Raw genomic sequence first — 19,595 nt, 5'->3', positions numbered from 1 at the left:
CGGGTCAGAGCAAATGCAAGTCGCATTTATCAAATCACACAACCCAACTCTCCAAACGTGCCATATTCATTAATATTTCCGTACCATAAGCCACGCTCATAAGCTTGAAACTTATTATATGTGAAGGTAGTGTTGTAGTCACGTTATTGTACAGGAAGGTGGAGTAGTGGTCACCTTATTATACAAGAAGGAGGGGTTGTGGTCACCTTATTAAACGAGAAGGTGGGGTTGTGATCACCTTACATGACGGGAAGTTGGGGTAGTTGTAATCTTATTAAACAAAAAGGTCAGGCTGTGGTCACCTTATTATACAGGAAGGTGGGATAGTGGTTTCTTTATTATACAGAAAGGTGGGATAGTGGTCACATTATTATATCGGAAGATAATTATTTTTTTTATTTCAAACTTATTTTAATTCTCAAATACATGGTACAATGGGGTCAAACGTTACACCCACATATACCAATAACTTTATGGGTGCACTTCAGACCTATGTATGCTACCACTTTGGGCATGTTCTGAATTGGTAGTAGCCCATGTGTTTTTGATTTTATAATTGTTCTCTTGTTTCTACAAGACTGGGGAGTCCACCACTCCTCTGTGGGGCATTTGCATTGTAGCTGTTCCATCCTGCATGTCCACATGTATATTTTTTCCTCTCTGAACCCTGCTTATACAGGTACTATACAGATGATCAGGTTTTTAAATACATCAGATAGGGATTATATACATTAGATAGGACTGCTCTATTATGGGTATACCTTGGCGATTGGTGGAGCAGCTTAACATACTTTTTTTTGCAAAAAAACATCTTAACTAAATACCCTGTATTTTTTCATCTTTTGACTAGCACTTGCTTATTTACTGTGACTTTTTTACAACAGAGTATTTTTTTTACCTCTCTGTGCGCTTTTGTGTCTCCCGGTGTATGAACACTGCGCATCATAACAACATGTACAATACAAGGACCAGATCTGGAGATCAGTACATGACAGAAAAAAAAAAAAAAAAGGTATTTCCACATTAAACTTATAAAAAAAAGTTAATACAAATGTAAAAAGGTGCATTTGTGTTTGTGAAAATGCCACGTATAGAAAAATAAGAACTAATATAGGAAAGCTTAAGTAAAAAAAAATAATAAAATAAAAAAGACAATTTCATGGTTGGTAAAACTATGAATGAACAACAACAATAAATATTCTTCTGGTTGTGTGAACAAGTGCATTATAAAAGGGTCATTGTGCATGTGCAAGTCTTATGTGTATTTTATATATGTACAAGTGTGCACTATGTTTGTGTGTAAGGCTACGTTCAGATTAGCGTTGCGCGCCGCTGCGTCGGTGACGCAACGCACGAAAAAACGCGTGCAAACGCACGCAAAAACGCTGCGTTTTGCGACGCGTGCGTCGTTTTTTTGACGAAATCGGACGCAAGAAAAATGCAACTTGTTGCGTTTTCTTGCGTCCGACGCTAGCGTCAAAAACGACGCACGTGTCGGAAAACGCAACAAGAAAAACGCATGCGTCCCCCATGTAAAACATAGGGGCGCATGACGCGTGCGTCGCCGCTGCGTTTCCCGACGCAGCGTCGGGAAACGCTAATCTGAACGTAGCCTAATGTGTTAACACTGGCACCCTTCACTGTCCATCTTGAGTATTTATAGCACATGGAGGGATTCCACCACCCACACTCCCTGATGACTTGACCCCATTTAATCTGGAAGCCTCCGTGGAGCTCCATCTAGGATTTCTCAGTGGCTTCTTCCATTCTGTTGGTATGAATCACTAATTATATGGATTGCTACGAATATCCTTCTACATTGTTGAGGACTACGTGTCTCGGTGCTGCAGGATATCTGTACAGAACTTCCCCATATGAGAACACGTGACGTTGAACCCAGAAATGACCTCAGTGTGAGAAATCAAGTGGGTGGTTGTACAGTTAGATGTGTATACACCTGTGCTCCGTCTGGTGTCACGCACAACGAGCAGCGCCATGGACATGACAGCAGCAGGTAAGCGTGACCTTGGGACTTGTGGAAGGCTGCTGTGTAGAGAATCGTGTGTTTTACTATAAGGGAAGTCGTCATACATTGTAATGAGCGAGGCACAGATCAGATTTCAGCTCTGCAGCCCTGTAATATTCGTATTGTCCTACCGCACCCCGAGTCCTCAAGTGACAAGCACTTTTCCCATTAATGCGGCACAGGTAGAAGCAATGTTTGGGTTCTCCGATACCCGCTGCATTCTGCGATTGGGATTCAATCTAATCTCTACTTTATCTCATAAAACTCTAACCCTGACAACCTCCACAATAAGCGATACAGAAACGTGTGCACAACAACTTAAAGTGCTCGGGTAGGTTCCCAAACTGTAGTGTCAAAATTAAGCAAAACCCGGCACTTAACTTAGCGGTGAAGTATTGAAAGGATTTATTTATCCCAACATGTGTTAGACGTTTCGGGTCCAAGTTCAGGACCTTCATCAATAACTGCAAAAATGTATACAGACATATGCAGCGAGTCAAAAAATACAAAATTAGGATAAAAAAGGAAAACAAAACATAGTGGTTGATGGCCACCAGTCACACTCTTCCCTTGCCAAAACAACAGCAAAGTATCCTAGTCCCTCTGCTGCGATCCATATCAGGTCACCGCTTACATCCCAGGGGGGGCATTTAATAATACATGCAAGAAGAAAATATGCAAAAAAAATGAGAGGGAGAGCGGCCCGGAACCCCAATGTGCCATGGCTTATGCAAAACGTTTTTGGAGGGGAGCTGCTATCTCCAGATAAACTTAACCCTTCAAATCTTGTTACAACACAAACTACCAATTTTCTAAGAGCAGATGGGATATTCTAATTACTCCACCCTCCATAAAGGGGTATGTTTAAGAAAAAAGGCTTTGTGGGGGCTCATACTGTATTTTGAGGGCTATGTGGGGGCTCGCAATGTGTACATAGGGGCAATGTAGGGCTCCCACTGTATACAGGAGGCTATGTTGGAGCTCATACTGTATATACAGGAGGCTATGTGAGAGCTTATACTGTATATAGATAATAGAGGAGACAATACTGGGGCTCACACTGTATATAGGAGGCTATGTTGGAGCTCATACTGTATATAGAGGAGGCTATGTGAGAGCTTATACTCTATATAGGGGCTATATGGGAGCTCATACTGTATATAGAAGAGGTTATGGTGGGGCTCGCACTGTATATGGGGGTCTATATTGGGGCTCCCACTGTATATAGGAGGTTATACTGTATATAGGGGCTATATGGGAGCTCATACTGTATATAGAGGAGACAATACTGGGGTTCACACTGTATATAGGAGGCTATGTGGGAGCTCATACTGTATATAGAAGAGGTTATGGTGGGGCTCGCACTGTATATGGGGGTCTATATTGGGGCTCCCACTGTATATAGGAGGTTATGTGGGAGCTCATACTGTATATGGGGGCTATATGGGAGCTCATACTGTATATAGAGGTGGTTATGGTGGGGCTCACACTGTATATGGGGGTCTATATTGGGGCTCACACCATGTAGAGACTGTGGGGATCATACTGTATATAGGAGGCTCACACTGTATAAACGCAGCAATGTAGGGCTCTCACTGTATATAGGAGGCTATGTTGGAGCTCATACTGTATATAGAGGAGGCTATGTGAGAGCTTATACTGTATACAGGCCATGTGTGGGTTCAAGCTGTGTATTGGGGTTATGTAAGGGCTCACTGTATATAGAAAGGCTATGTTAGGGCTCACACAGCATATAGGGAGGCTGTGGGAGAGCTCACCCAGTACTGTATACAAGGGGCTATATGAGGTCTCATTGTATAGAGACTATGTGGGATCTCATACTGTATATTGGGGCTCATACTGTATCTAGGTGTCTAAGCGGGGGTTCATATAGAAGGGTTATGTGGGGGCTTGTAATGTATATAGGTAGGGATGCTCCGTGTGGGCTCTTATGGTATATAGAGGGGATGTGTGCTGGCTCATACATATAGTGGGAGGTCATCATACTTAATTCTCCTCAATATTAAGTGAAACAATGGTAATGTAAAACAATTACCGTAACTGCATTTTACTTATGTACGAATATTAATTTTGAGCAGAATTAGCTTTAGACGATCGGTTCAGCCTCCACCCCACACCAGTCACTGTCTCTCATGAGGCCCCTTGGGAAAATTAATTGCCCACCCCTGCTATAAGTGATTAAAAAAATCCTTGTTCGACAAAAAAAAAAAAAAAAAAAAAAGGTAAAGTTCCCGGGCTCTTACTTACTGTCCGAACCATTGAATGCCATTAAGGATAATTCTATTTAATGTTGTATTAATTTGCTGCTGTGATGACGGCCGATCAATCTATTTATGTCATGTGGCATCAGGTGATCGATTCCACCTTCTGGTAGATTTGATAAAAAGGAAAACTATGTTAAACTGCACATCATAATAATTATATGCACCTCCGTATAAAAATACATTAAAAAAAACTCATTAAATATAATAGCTCTGATTCCCCCCATATCTGAAATGTTGGTCAGCCGAATGGGAGTCCTCTTCATTTTTAAAGGAGTAGAACGGAATGAGAGATTGTGCAGACTATGTCTTTTTCAGGTGTGCGTGCTCCGTAGCCCTCCTGAAAAAGCACTAAGGAAACGCTACAATGAATACGTGCCCAGCAATGAAAGAGACGACTCGTTCTGCGGCAGTTCCATCTCTTTGAACTTAATTTAACAAATTCAGGTTTCCAAAGAAGTTTAAAGGTTTCAAACATCTGATCCATTTTTTTTTTTTTTACAACAGTTGATCAGTCTCTAGCAGAAGCGTCTGGCAGCGGCTTAGTCCCCTCTCCCCATTGAGAAGACATGGACGCTGGTTTGAGTGGAGGACTAGCGGTGTGCTGAATGTTTTCCGTCTCTCTAAGCTGCGCAGCTCCTTTACTTACAATTTTCCGCGTAGATCACAGCTGATCTCCCGACACGTTTAATTTAAAAGGGATTTAATCACCATTATCGGTTGTATTTAATTTTTTTTTTTTTTTCTTCTGCAGAAATTGACTTTGAAATATTTTCCATACTGGATGGGATCTTACATTTCAGGGGTGAGTATAAGTTAATCAAAACTTTACTACCGCAACAACATACAAGGTTAACCCCTTTAAAGGGATCAGCAAGACCGCAAACCCCAAATTGTTTATACGGTGTGTGCATGTAGCTCTTTCGATGACAAGTCCAGCGATACCTTTACATGACCCGTCCGTTCTTCTATTACTGAGAAATCGGTGCTTCAATCGATATGTAAGTCAGGCTGGAGAGCTATGGTAGATCTGAAGCCTCCGTCGCTCCAGCTCTATTCCACGCCTAGCTCCGCCTCCTCATACTTGACTGACAGCTCCTTTGCCTGAAGTGCACAAGGAAATCTTGCCTTGTGCAGGCATGTACTACAGAGGACAGAGAATGAACTTCAATCCAATATTGCGGCCAGCATGCAGCCAGCAGGTAAGGAAAGGGTGAATCAAACACCCGAAAACTCAGCCCCTATGACCCAAAACCAGTCCTGCCAAATTCAGGTGACAGGTTCCCTTTAAGTAACGTGAGTTTCCAGAAATTCTCCTTTTTTACTTCCTAAATGCGGCAGCCGTTTTTTTTTTTTTTTTCAATCAGCGAGATATTCCTTTTGTTGTTTATTGAGAAGTACAGTATATGAATTAGAATGGTTGCAACAAAATTTTTCACATGGGAAGATCAGAAAATAGGGAAGAAAGTGCTAGTGTTGATTAATTGTTAAATTGCTGCACAGATGTTGTTGCAAATGATGGCTGCAATGATCAGACATGGTCAGTGGCTAGCTCAGTTCACATATTTGGATCTAGCAGGATCTAAAGGTACCTTCACACATAACGATTTCTTTAACGATATCGTTGCTTTTTGTGACGTAGCAACGATATCGTTAACGAAATCGTTCTGTGTGACAGCGACCAACGATCAGGCCCCTGCTGGGAGATCGTTGGTCGCTGGGGAATGATCAGGACCTTTTTTTTGGTCGCTGATCACCCGCTGTCATCGCTGGATCGGCGTATGTGACGCCGATCCAGCGATGTGTTCACTGGTAACCAGGGTAAATATCGGGTTACTAAGCGCAGGGCCACGCTTAGTAACCCGATATTTACCCTGGTTACCATTGTAAGAGTTAAAAAAAAAAAAAAAAAACACTACGTACTCACATTCCGGTTTCTGACACATCCCCCGCCTTCAGCTTCCCATACTGACTGTAAGCGCCAGCCGTAAAGCAGTGCGGTGACGTCACCGCTGTGCTCTGCTTTACGGCTGGCGCTGACACAGTCAGTGCGGGAAGCTGAAGGCGGGGGACGTGACAGAAACCGGAATGTGAGTACGTAGTGTTTGGTTTTTTTTTTACATTTACAATGGTAACCAGGGTAAACATCACGTTAGGCCGGTTTCACACGTCAGTGGCTCCGGTATGTGAGGTGACAGTTTCCTCACGTACCGGAGCCACTGACACACGTAGACGCATTAAAATCAATGCATCTGTGCAGATGTCATTGATTTTTTGCGGACCATGTCTCTGTGTGCCAAACACGGAGACATGTCAGTGTTCGTGGGAGCACACGTATTACACGGACCCATTAAAGTCAATGGGTCCGTGTAAAACACGTACCGCACACGGACGTTGTACGTGTCCAATCCATGTGCCGTGCAGGAGACAGCGCTCCAGTAAGCGCTGTCCCCCCCACATGGTGCTGAAGCCGCGATTCATATCTTCTGTGCAGCAGCGTTTGCTGCAGAGAAGATATGAATCCATTTTTTTGTGGTTTTTCGTGTATAAAATAAAGGTCCATGTCCCCACCCCCTGTGCGCCCCCTCCCCGCTGTTGTGAAAATACTCACCCGGCTCCCTCGCTGTCGCTGCTTCCTCTCTTGGCAGCACCTTCTACTGTATGCGGTCACGTGGGGCCGCCGATAACAGTCATGAATATGCGGCTCCACCTCCCATAGGGGTGGAGCCGCATATTCATTACTGTAATTGAGCGGCCCCACGTGACCGCATACAGTAGAAGGTGCGGCCACGAGAGGAAGCAGCGACAGCCAACGAGGGAGCTGGGTGAGTATTTTCAGAAAAGCGGGGGGGGGGGGGGGGCGCACAGGGGGTGGGGACATGGACCTTTATTTTATACACGAAAAACCACAAAAAAAAATGGATTCATATCTTCTCTGCAGCAAACGCTGCTGCACAGAAGATATGAATGGCGGCTTCAGCACGATGCAGGGGATAGCGCTAAACTTTAGCGCTGTCTCCTGCACGCTCCGTGTGGCACCCAGTGGGCACATTGGCGGCACATGTGTGCCACACTGATGTGCCACAGAAACGAAGGGGCACACGGACACGGATAATTCCGGTACCGATTTTTTCCGGTACCGGAATTATCTGGACGTGTGGGATAGCCCTTACTAAGCGCGGCCCTGCGCTTAGTAACCCGATGTTTACCCTGGTTACCCGGGGACTTCGGCATCGTTGGTCGCTGGAGAGCTGTCTGTGTGACAGCTCTCCAGCGACCACACAACGGCTTACCAACGATCACGGCCAGGGCGTATCGCTGGTCGTGATCGTTGGTAAATAGTTAAGTGTAACGGTACCTTAAGGCTCCCTTGTTTTCACTGTTTAACCTGTACACAGGAATATGGCCTTCAATTCAGGGGCCCTTGGGTTGACTCAACAGAGTAGCTGCTTGCCAATAGATCAAGATGAGGGATTGAACCCAACAAGTCAGATCTGTGCTACAGAAGTGGAGACAAAGACAAAATCAGGAACCAAATATGTGGGTCAGGGGGGGAAACCGGGTCGAAGTACAGGGGGTCAATCAAAAACAAGTGTTATGCAGAGAGAGGGCATCAAGAGGAATGAACAGGAACACAGCCGGGTCAGAACATAGAACATAGAACATCAGTCTGCAAATTGCACTAGAGAAATATCAATTCAGGTCTTATTAGGGGACCAGAAAGGGGTTAAACATAATATTATACTCACCTGTCCTTGACCTTGAATTCTGCTAGCTTCAGAACGGCCTTCTATCGTTGACTTTGTCTCAAGATGCCCCAATGCGGTCAGATGGGGCATGACAATAACCTACATTGCCCCACAGGACTCATCAGCACTGGAAGACCGATCTGAAGCTTGAAGAATATAGGCAAGTGTCGCTCCTATGACAAATGACTATTTTGTTTTTCAACCCCTTACAAACTACAACAAAATTGGTAGATTCATGCACATAGAAAAAAAATCTCGAAAATGTTGCATTCTGGCAAATCAGCATTTTTCAGGAAATTCATGATGAATTTGATTCATTCATCTCTCACTAGAACGTCACACAGCTGTCACTTTCTGTCACACCGGTTGTTGCTTGGTACCGGCCTCATATTACTGTGCTTATTTCAAAAGGAACAATAAAGAAAAAATGATAGTAACACATTATATCGGGGTGTGGTGAAATAGAATATATAGAAATAACCAGGTGCTTGAATATTCCAGCAATTATTTTATCTTTATTGACTTCCGTTGCAGTAAAACTCTTATCTCTACCAAGCCGGAAACAGATTTATGACCAGTCGGGTAAACATTGGTTCATGTTTATTGATACTTTCTAGGGTCAGCATTAATAAATGCATTGTAAATGTGACCTTAAATTCACAGATAAGGAGACTGGTAGCTATAAATCCTGTTACAGTCTGGGCAAACAACCAATAACTGTACAGACCTGTGCGGAAGGGACCATGAGAAATAAATGATAACCACTCCCGATGGGTCTAGATCATCCATTAGACTTCCTGTTATGTGTAGACCAAAGGTGCTACTACTAGTAACTTTGAAAGAGGATCCAACTTCATGGAGTTAAATCTTCTTTATTAGTGAACCTTATCAGCAAAGTGGCGAGATTAAAAACCATGTTAAGATAACAACATGTGCATAGTCCATGTCTGGGTGGTCAGAAACTAGTTTGACGACACGTTTGACGTTTCCACCATTAATGAATTTGTGTCTTCATGACTAAGGGTGGAAACACCAGAAAAACATGGATAGTCGGGCTGACACAGACATGGAATATGGACATATTATTTTAACTTCACCACTTTGCTGATAAGATTCACTAATAATGAAGTTTTAACTCTGTGAAGCTGGATTCTCCTTCAAATCTGCTTTGTGTCGAAAGACGTTTATCTGTGCTCCAGAACATACCAGTCATAGAAGATGGTGAGGTGTTTTTCCTCACACTCTTCATAACTACCAGAAATCCCGAACCAGTCTACACATCCATCTCCAAGATGAAATCACCATCACTTTTATTAAAAAGGGATCTGATTTAGGACCTACCTTTAAAAGCCAACATAGACAGCTCTAGCTCTGCTAGACCAAAGCAATTATTCATTTATTAAGATGCAAGTAAGGAGAGGAAATAGATTTCCAACTCTTGACCTTCCTGGAAGAAAAAGGGGAGGGCTACCGAAAGAATAAGGAAATATTCTGGGAGCACTTTACAAACGTTGCTTTCAGGACATCAGAATAAATATATAGGGGTGTGGAAGATGCATGGGGAAGGTATGGGTTGGAAAAAAAAAAAAAAGGAGTTGCAGCTATAGGGAAAAAGATCTGACAGCCAGTTAGCATGCCACGGTTGCTTCCTTCCAATGATGCCTCCCTAAAAATTGGCAAGTATGTCGTAGCTTCCCCTGGTGACAAATTAATTGCTGGGTGATTAAGAAGTAGCACATCAATTCATTGCCGACCTGGCGTCAATTCAAATAAAGTCACATTAATCAGACATCACCTCTAAATATAAAAATGGTTGTTTATACTATTGTATAAAAAAAATCTGAATAAAATGTGTAGATTACAAAGTGATGCAATGACACTTTGGTAGAGTTCCATCTCCTGCCCCATTTCCTGTACAGAGCTAAAAACCTGCCCCCACTTCCTGTTGAGAAAAAAAACAACACACCACTTGCTGTAGATACAAAGATGCCCCACTTCCTATAGAGACAAATACCCAGCCCACTTCATGGAAAGACAAAGACCTGAGCCCACACCCTGTAGAGAGGCAAAGACCAACCACTTCCTGTAGAGAAGCAAAGACCCCCCCACTTCCCGTAGAGACACAAAGACCCACAACTTATTGTAGAGCAACAAAGAGCCTCCCCCACTTCCTGTAGAGACAAAGACCTCCCACTTCCTATAGAGAAGCAAAGACCCCCCACTTCCTGTAGAGACACAAAGACCAACCACTTATTGTAGAGAGGCAAAGACCCCCCAATTCCTGTAGAGACAAAAACCCCACAACTTCAAGTGGAGAGAGAAAGATGAACCGTTTATTGAAGAGCAACAAAGATCCTCCCCCACTTCCTGTAGAGAGGCAAAGACCAACCACTTCCTGTAGAGAAGCAAAGATCCTCCCCCACTTCCTGTAGAGAGGCAAAGACCAACCACTTCCTGTAGAGGCAGAGACCCACCCCCACTTCTTGTAGAGAGGCAAAGACCCTCCCCCCACTTCCTGTAGAGAGACAAGACCCGCCCCCCACTTCCTATAGAGGCAAAGACCCTCCCCCACTTCCTGTAGAGAGACAAGACCCACCCCTACTTCCTATAGAGAAGCAAAGACCCTCCCCCCACTTCCTGTAGAGAGACAAGACCCGCCCCCACTTCCTATAGAGAGGCAAAGACCCTCCCCCCACTTCCTGTAGAGACAAGACCCACCCCCACTTCCTATAGAGAGGCAAAGACCCTCCCCCCACTTCCTGTAGAGAGACAAGACCCGCCACCACTTCTTATAGAGAGGCAAAGACCCTCCCCCCACTTCCTGTAGAGAGACAAGACCCACCCCCACTTCCTATAGAGAGGCAAAGACCCTCCCCCCACTTCCTGTAGAGAGACAAGACCCGCCACCACTTCCTGTCATCCGTCTCAGTGTCTTTGTTAGAGATTAATTACATTTGAATACAGGTAGTAGGTAGCAATTTAAAAGGAAAGGAAACACATATAGGCCGGCACTTATGGGTAAATTTTCAGGAGTAAAACAAAATAACTTCAAAAACTTTTTGTAGATTGTCTGTTTATCACTTTTTGTATGAAATAAGATCATCAGAAAGTACAGGAGCAATTTAAATTTCAGTATCAAGTGTCTATATTTTTACCTTTCTCTAATGTTCAATGCATTATTGACATTACAGACAATTTACAGACAGATGCATGGAGGAAGTCAAAAAGGTGCATAACAGCAACTATTGAGAATATTTTCAAACAATGCTTGGAAGCTCACCCGGATGACCCCGATGGTGGTACTGCGGTCTTTGCTAACCCAGGATCAGGTAGTGAGAGCAGCCATTGTGTCCAATGCATTCTTAATGTTTATCGATCAGTTAGACTTGTTCCATACGTAAAGCATACCGGACAACTTTTTGAAGCCTGCAACCAGGAGAGGATGAGTCTTTACATTTCATTTTTATTCAGGAGTTCAAGGATCCTTGTCCTAAGAGATGATGAAAATCTTTCTTAAACAGTCACTGACGAATTACTAGAAAGCCCAGAGACTCTGGTTCAGTTAGTATGGCTCCCGGTCTCGCTGGGCATTCTAGGAATACTTGCCAACTCTACTTGTCCTGCCTGTGTTGTATGTGTTACCCTCTGTTGTGCGGCTTTTATGGGACAATTGTCGCTTGGATTAATGCTTACGTGTCACACCTATTGAGATATGCTTTATATGAGCCATTACTTCGTTCTAGCCTAAGTAACTTTATTTTATTTTTTAACATCTATGTGTAGTTTTATTTTTCTATTCTATTGATTTTTAATGTGTTCTACATATTTGCATAGTTGTTGGTGGTTATTAAGTGTTTTATCTCAACCCAAAGCTGGATTCACAGCTACATTGCTCAGCACCGTTGTAGGATACTCACACCGCTGCTGATCCTGAACATTTGCTGCATAAAGACAGGAGAGCAACAATCTCTAATGTCTGTGCTGCGTGAGTTGTATATGATAGACTTATAGCAGCTAGTCTCTATGTAACTCAGAGGCAACTTAAAATAAGAGGTAAAGCCTGAACAGGTAAAATAATGCACGATACAGGTTTTATACTGGCCAGAAAATAGAATTAGACTTAACAGTAATTTGGTTTCTAAGAATCCTCCACAACAGCATCACAGGAGGATGTCAGCTCACCCAAATTGGGACAGGAAACACAAGGAGGTCAAATAGGCACTCCCTCATCCTCTTTCCAGTGTTTTTCTAAAGGATCACAAGAGTATGAATGCTTCAAAATATATTATCACCGGATTCAAAGTAATACAAGAAATAACGAGAAAGGGGAGAGAATTACCCGTCCTTTTATGGGAAGGTTATTCGAAACCAAGTTACCGGTAAGTTTAATTCTATTTTCTCCAATAACCCTTCACGACAGCACCACAGGAGGAAAGTAGGAATATCAACGACAAATGTTAGGGAGGGGCAATAGCTTTTAGGACAAACGTTCTCCAGGATAAGTCTTTCAAACACATTAAGTCTAGCCTATATTGTTTGGAGAAGGTATAAACCAAGGGCCAGATAGCAGCTCTGCAGAACTGCTCAATGGAAGCGCTGGTCTTCTAAGCCCAGAAGAGACACGGTCCTAGTGGAGCGACCTGCACGTTTTTCTGGGGGCAAGAGGTTTTGGTGTTGATATGTCTCACAAATTGCTTTCTTAATCCAGTTTGTAAAAGTGCTTTTTGAGGTGTTCTTTTCTTTATTTTGGCCGCAGAGTTGGATAAAAAGATTCTGATCTCTCCTCCAAGGTTACATTTGTTGGAGGTAACGAAGGGTCACTATTCTTACATCTAAGGAATGGAACTCTTCCTCTATCATTTGCTGTATTTTGGCAGAAGGAGTGAAAAATTTCCTGTGACCTCTGGAACTCTGAGACCACCTTGGGCAAGAAGGATGGGTCAAGTCAGAGAACAAGTCTGTCATTCAGGATTCTCAAATATGGGTCATAGATTAAAAAGGGCCTGAAGTTCACCCACTCTCCTGCCTGTTGTAGTGATCGCTGCCAGGAAGGGTTTTCCAGGATAGTTTGTCCAGTTCTATCGAGGTTAAGTGTTCAAATGGCGGTAGTGTCAGACCCTCAAGGACAATATTTAGGTCCCAGGATGGGATTAGCTTGGTCAATCTGGGACGTAAAACAGGAAGCTGAAATCATGAACCTTTTTACCCAGCAGTGATCTGCTATGCTCTGGTCAAAATAGGAGCTTAGGGCTGCAACCTGAACCTTGACGGTGCTTGGTTTGAGGCCCTTTTCCAGATCTTCTTGCAGGAAGTCTAGGGTCTGGAGGATTAGCTGCACGCCAAGTCTCAAAGGTCTTCCATATTTTATATATGACATTTGTCACTAGTGTGTGACAGTGAGGGGTGTTGTGTGCGAGGGTCAGTATGTAGCCCCCCAGGATGCGCATAGAAGCGTACTGAGGCCGGTGGAGTGCATTGCAGTCAGAGACATAGCTGTGATTGCAGTGCAGGATAAAAGTAAGTGCGGACTTGGTCAAGCTATTTGGCCACGGCAGATTTAAGGAAACCCGACATGGGCTTATATTTTTGGAGTGAACTACAGGATGGTAGTGGGGCAGTTCAATCTCTACAGCCGGGTCTTACAAGTGGTCCATGGCCACAGATCCCAACCCTTTGGTTGGATGTACCAGTGTTGGTTTGCAAGCTGCAGATCAGGTGGGTCTGCAACATCCAGCTTGTGTGAGGTAAAACAGAAACAAGGGAAGCTAACGTCTGGCGCCACTCAGCATGAAACGGTGGTGCAGTTGCCCACGGCAACCGGTCTCAGATGCGGACTGTCTTGACGTCCTGGAGGATACCGTTTTGCCTTTTTATTTGGAAGTTTTGGACATTAAAGACATCTTCCTTTGAACTTTACTGAGTCACTGCTTCACTCGCTTTATACTCTTTTGGAGGGTCTGAATGACAATCTGAGAGGCCATTAGTTTTTAAAATTGTGAACTCAGAAGCCAAGCAGCCAGACACAGGCTGGGTGGTAGATTGGGCCCTGGTTAAGGTGGTTTCTGATTGGTGGGAGAATCAGAGGATTTTCAATCCTCAAGTTGTTCAAGATGCCAAATCAGCTTCTCTTCAGCTAGAGAGATGCTTATTAGGATTACCTTGACATTCTCGGCTCTTATCCTCTGTAGGGTTCTTGCTAGGACCTGAATCTGTGGAAACATATGCAAGTTTGAATTTCTACTGGTGGGTAAATAAGTCCTCGCCTAGGCAGGCATTGGTTGGGTTCAGGGGGAAGTACTGATCTACTTTTGAGTTCTGGTGACCTACAAAAAGATCTGCTTCTGGATATCCTCATCTTGTACTTGTTTTCCTTGGGTAACTGTAAATCTCCTGTAGGTTGGATCAGGACATAATAACTGTCCTGTAAATGAATGGTTGCCATGACGAAGTTCTAACCTATCAAGGAGACCGTCGATTTGATGGACTTCATCTTGATCCTCCGCCAAATCCTCTGTAACCGGCCAGAGATGATGAATGCAACCGGAAGCGACGTCATGAGGGAGCGCCCGGCGTCTGACGTTACTTCCGATGAGACTTGGGCGTGCATTACACATGCACTCAGAGAGACCTCCAGCCTAACACTCACCCGTCTTTACACGAGGGTGCAGACTGGATGAGGAGTCCCGAGTCTGAGGAGACCAAAGCAGCATTGAATAGGAAAGGCAAAGGCAGTCGAACTGATCTCTGCTGCCTGGTTATTCCAGGTATTTTCTAAACAGTGTCTACTGACCTCTACATCCCAATAGGGACAGGAAAAACACTGCAGAGAGGATGAGGAAGGGGCTATTTGACCTCCTTGTGTTTCTTGTCCCTATTAGGGTGGGGTGATATCCTCCTGTGGTGCTGTCGTGGAGGATTATTGTAGAAATACTATTACTCATATCTCGACAACTGAAAGCACATGTATGTGTAGAGCACCAGGACAGAATTTGAACCCCAAATATACAGCTGATAAATGGAACTATATTGTTACTTACCAACATCAGTGTTGGAAGGACATTTAAGTCCTGCCCTCAGAGCACCCCCAAAACGCCAACATTTGGGATGTACATAAATTCATTTTTTTTGGCTCAGGAAATGCCCAAATTTGCAGGTACGGTTTTCAAAAATTCACAACGGTCAGCAACTTTAGCCGTTAAAATTAAAATAAGACAAAGTTGTGTGTGTTTCATATTTTTGTTTTTAGACTGGCAGAGATTTGAGCTTCAGATATATAACTCAACTTGCAGGAGTGACGGACTTTCAGTTGCCTTCGGAGTAAAGCATAAAGATAAGAAATATTACATGTGCTGCACGGAAGACATGCAGCTTTACTTCAAGGTAAGACAACGTCAGAGGAGACTGAAGGTCGGCCAGATCACGTCTACTTGCGTTTGAGGAGGTTTGGGATGTGATGCACAGTTTACTGGCTACACTCCAATAATGGCGACCAAAGTGCCCCTTCAATAATCAGTACAAGCACAGTGCCACCCGTACTAGCAGCGTGGAGAAAGCTTCCAATGCCGGACATGTAGTGATCAAAAATCAGGGCCAGCAAGATATTATTAAGGAAAAAAGGTCAGGGTTAAATATCATCATTCAACTCAGACTCGCTTTACTATGCCAACAGAGCTGCCCCAATCCAAGAAGTATGCAATAAAGTGACCTTGACATATTCAGTTGATTTGGTTAAAAAAAAACCTAAGTAAAAGGGAATCTGTCAGCAAGATTTCAGTCCCCAAACGATTTATTTGCCCATGTAGCTTTTTTCAAAGACAAGTCCAGAAATACCTTTACATGGTCAGTCCTTTCCACCATTACTGAGAAAATCATCATTTGACCTGGTATGCAAATGAGGCTGAAGTGCTATGGTAGATCTGAAGCCTGTCACTTCAGCTGTATTCACCGCCCTCCGCTGCCTCCTGCTTGACTGACAGCCTCTATGTTGTATGACTTCAGGCCAAGGAGACGTCACTAAAGCAGGAGGAGGTGGCACCATGCAGAAAATAGAGCTGGAGTGACTGCTTATTTTAATAGCCAAGCCAGCCTTCGTCACACTGTGATGCCCCAAAAGAGCACGTGAGTTCACTCTTTCTGTCCTATTGCATATATAATTTGAGAATGCAAAAAAAATTGAACATCCTGTGATTGTACAGAGCGAGTCACTCGGAAAAATGGCTGTAACTGCTAAGAGACGGTTGACTGTACCGAAATCTGGACTGTGCATACCTTGGTTCATGAGAAGTGAGAGTGTAATCAACCTCACTGACGAGAAACATCCTTGCGCCGAGTGGTCTCGCTGACTTGTTGCCCCGCCGGTCGCCTCCACTACGAGATAGACTTGTCAATCTCTGACAGTGGCATTTAACTCGTGCAGACCGGATGTATGCCATTAGCTTCGCCCATCGGCGCCCACGTCACATGATCGTGGGGCGCTGTGGTTGTCATTGCTGAACTGCTAGGAGCGCTGTCTTGTGGCCGGCCTTCATAGCAGATGAGCATTTCTGCTACACAAAGCAGCTGAAGCCCTGCTATGTGTAACACAAGCGATCAGAAGATCGCAGCTTTTGCCCCATTCAAAATAAAAACAAACAAAAAAAAAAACTTAAAAAAAATACACATTTGGCATCACCACTTTTAGAATCACCTGATCTATCAAGATAAAAAATGGATCAATCCAATCGGTAAACTGCGCAAATCAAAACGCCGGAATTACTTTTTTTGGTCACCGCAATATTGTAATAAAATGCAATAACGGGAGATCAAAACATCGTATCCACACCAAAATGGTATCAATACAAACTTCAGCTCATTGTGCAAAAGATAAGCTCCCAGCCGGCCCCGGATGACAAAAAAATGGAGAAGCTACAGGTCTCAAAATGGCGCTTTTTTTTTTTGAGGGGGGAGGGGGTTGACAAACTTTTGAGTTTTTTGTTTCACCCCTTAAATAAAAAAGAATCTATACATGTATGCCATCTACGAACTCGTAATGACCTAGAGAATCATAATAGCAGGTCAGTTTTATCATTTACTGCATTATTTGCTGACTGACTGGTAACTTACCCTGCAGTCCATGTACGTATACACATATACACACAGGTTGTAGAAGCCAAATGGTCCAACATATTTAATAATACCCAAATAACAAAAATACATTTAATTCAGTTGTTAAAAATGTGTCCATTTGTTTTAATGTGTTGATTGATACAATGCCTGAAGAAGCAGAAGGGTCAATGAAGGGCAGACTCAGGACTGGGCATGTTCTCTAGCACTTTAAAGTAATATGTGGACGCTTTCACTCTTACAGAAAGGAGACTTACCCAACGATATTGGCGGAAACCGCAGTGACGTCATCTTTTTCCAAAAAGAATTCTGCGAAGACGACGGCGGCTTCAAGTTCCAATCAGCTCTAAAATCGGGCTATTATTTAGCAGTCAGTAACGAAGGTGGGACACAGAAGTTGGTTCTCCAGGAAAGTAAAAGTTTCAGCGAAAAAGAAAAGTTTAATCTAAACTGGTCATAGATATGAATGGAGAAGCCAAACGAAGAGGGAAAGGAGTTGATGGCGTTCTGGCCGACGCCGAATCGTAAAGACTTGGTGACACATTTACAGATGACATCGCCGTGTGTGTGGTTTTCAGTCACCTGCACCATATTACTCAACGGGATGGCATCTCGTGAGTGGATATGGCACGTATGACCCTGCAAATACCAAACCTTAGTCTTAACGGGGTATTCCCACCTTTGACGTTTACGGCCTATCCATCGGTTCCTGACCGCTAGCCACCACATATGTGTAGCTTACTATTCACTTCTATGGGTCCTGCTAAGAAAGTAGAAGGGGTGGGGGGAATCGGGAAGACCACTCTTGGTGGGGTTAGTGTAATACTATTCTGCAGGACCAAGCGGTGGGATGCGTAACACCGTTATGGCTTATCTTGTGGATACGTCATTAAAGGAAATGTCTGGTTTTATACTTTTCACCATCCAATCTGTGTATCGTAGCATTGTTTCTCTTTTTAGAGAGTAACAAGCCTGATGTAACAGAGTAAGGAGACTTCTAGTCCTCTGGGGAGCATTGCACGGCCTTTAGGTCTCCTTACCCTTCCACAAGAAAAAAAAACATTACCCCAGTCAGAGGTGAAATTAGAGCTCATGCTTTGCACTGAGGAGGGGGTAATATCCCAAAACACGTGCCTACAAGTTGAGATTATGGTTTGGCTTTTATCCTAAGGATCGTTAAAGGGTCGATATTGACTTAAGATTGTTACTTCCAGTAAGTGGCGCTAGAGTTCAAGTCCTCGTCCTATCTGAAGAGACAATTTGCATATCAGGGCACACAACTTTTCTAATTTATTAATTTTCAGCCCAGAATCGGCATAGTTCCCCGATGGTCCCTAGACTGCTACAGCTTTGCCACCTTCTGACATTGCTGATGGTACATCTATGGGTCATGACTGCCTCCTAAGGTTCATTGGCACCACATGAGAGCTCACAGTTCTTGGGGTTCCTTTTGGAATTGGCAAGATGGTGTTTAGACCTGGAGGAGGACTAGTCCAAGGAGAGAAGACATAGGAAGGAGGAAGAACGGTCTGAAGCTAAAACTACTATCATGAGCCACCTCTGCAGCCCCGGCACAAAATAAAAATGCTCTGAAGTTTCTTTTTTTTTTTTGTGGGGGTGAAAAGACAGATGACCCCTTTAATGTTTAAAGGTGTGAATACCCTTTGAAGAAATCTTCCTCAGTTTGGGAATACTATAAATTTGTTAGTTTTGTTTGTTTTTCATCGTCTTGTTTTATAAAACTTTATCAAGGTCTCTAACATTTCCTTCATGTATTATTTCCTTAGTCAAACTTTTGGTAAAAAGAAAGAAATATAAAAACACAGGAGAAAATGGAGAAGGACTTCTTATTAGGAGATATCTAAAAAATTTAACTTCAGCAATTAGTGTCAGACAGCTGCTGCAAAGCCAAAATATATAACAGGATACAAGAAAAGAGGCTCAGCCATTCATGACGGGAACACGGTTTTATCGTTAAATAAATGATGCCAGAACACACAAGGATTACTGTATATATATTTAAAAAAAATTGCTCAAATTGAACGTGGACTGTGGGACTTAAAAGATTAGCAACATTTTTATGATTTAGTTTGAAAAGTCCAAACAAATGAAAGGCAAGTTCTTCCCCATTGAAGTTGCATATCCCCAAGATCAGAGCATGAGGTCCAACATTGCACGATACAGAGGACACACTACAACTTATGGGGATGATTCGTCAATTAATTTGAACTTTTTTTCTTTTGTCATTTTCTCTCTTTTTTTGCTGATTTTTTTTTCCTGCCCAATCCATTACGTTTTGCACTTTCTTTTAAAGCTTTTCGACACTTAATTTTTCTTCAAATGTATGTGCAGAAGCGTTTTACTCTTTTTTTTTTTTGCAGTTTTTTTGGCGCAGTTGAAGACCAACATGTGACATTTTAAAAAGGATCATGTAAC

General features: G+C 43.2%; 1 protein-coding gene across 1 annotated transcript; it reads left to right on the top strand.

Moving 5' to 3' along the window:
* The first annotated feature begins 1,896 nt into the window (after positions 1-1,896).
* IL18 (interleukin 18) lies at positions 1,897-18,077 on the top strand. The gene is made up of 5 exons (XM_069742704.1): positions 1,897-2,014; positions 5,063-5,113; positions 11,249-11,386; positions 15,304-15,437; positions 17,404-18,077. Exons 1-5 carry the CDS (start codon positions 1,996-1,998, stop codon positions 17,617-17,619), a joined length of 558 nt encoding a protein of 185 aa, XP_069598805.1. The 5' UTR covers positions 1,897-1,995; the 3' UTR covers positions 17,620-18,077.
* Positions 18,078-19,595: the final 1,518 nt, after the last annotated feature.

This window comes from Ranitomeya imitator, chromosome 10 (assembly GCF_032444005.1).
Source record: "Ranitomeya imitator isolate aRanImi1 chromosome 10, aRanImi1.pri, whole genome shotgun sequence".
In the NCBI taxonomy this organism is placed as follows: domain Eukaryota; kingdom Metazoa; phylum Chordata; class Amphibia; order Anura; family Dendrobatidae; genus Ranitomeya; species Ranitomeya imitator.
The sequence above is the reverse complement of the archived record's forward strand: the minus strand, read 5'-3'. Positions and strand labels throughout refer to the sequence as shown.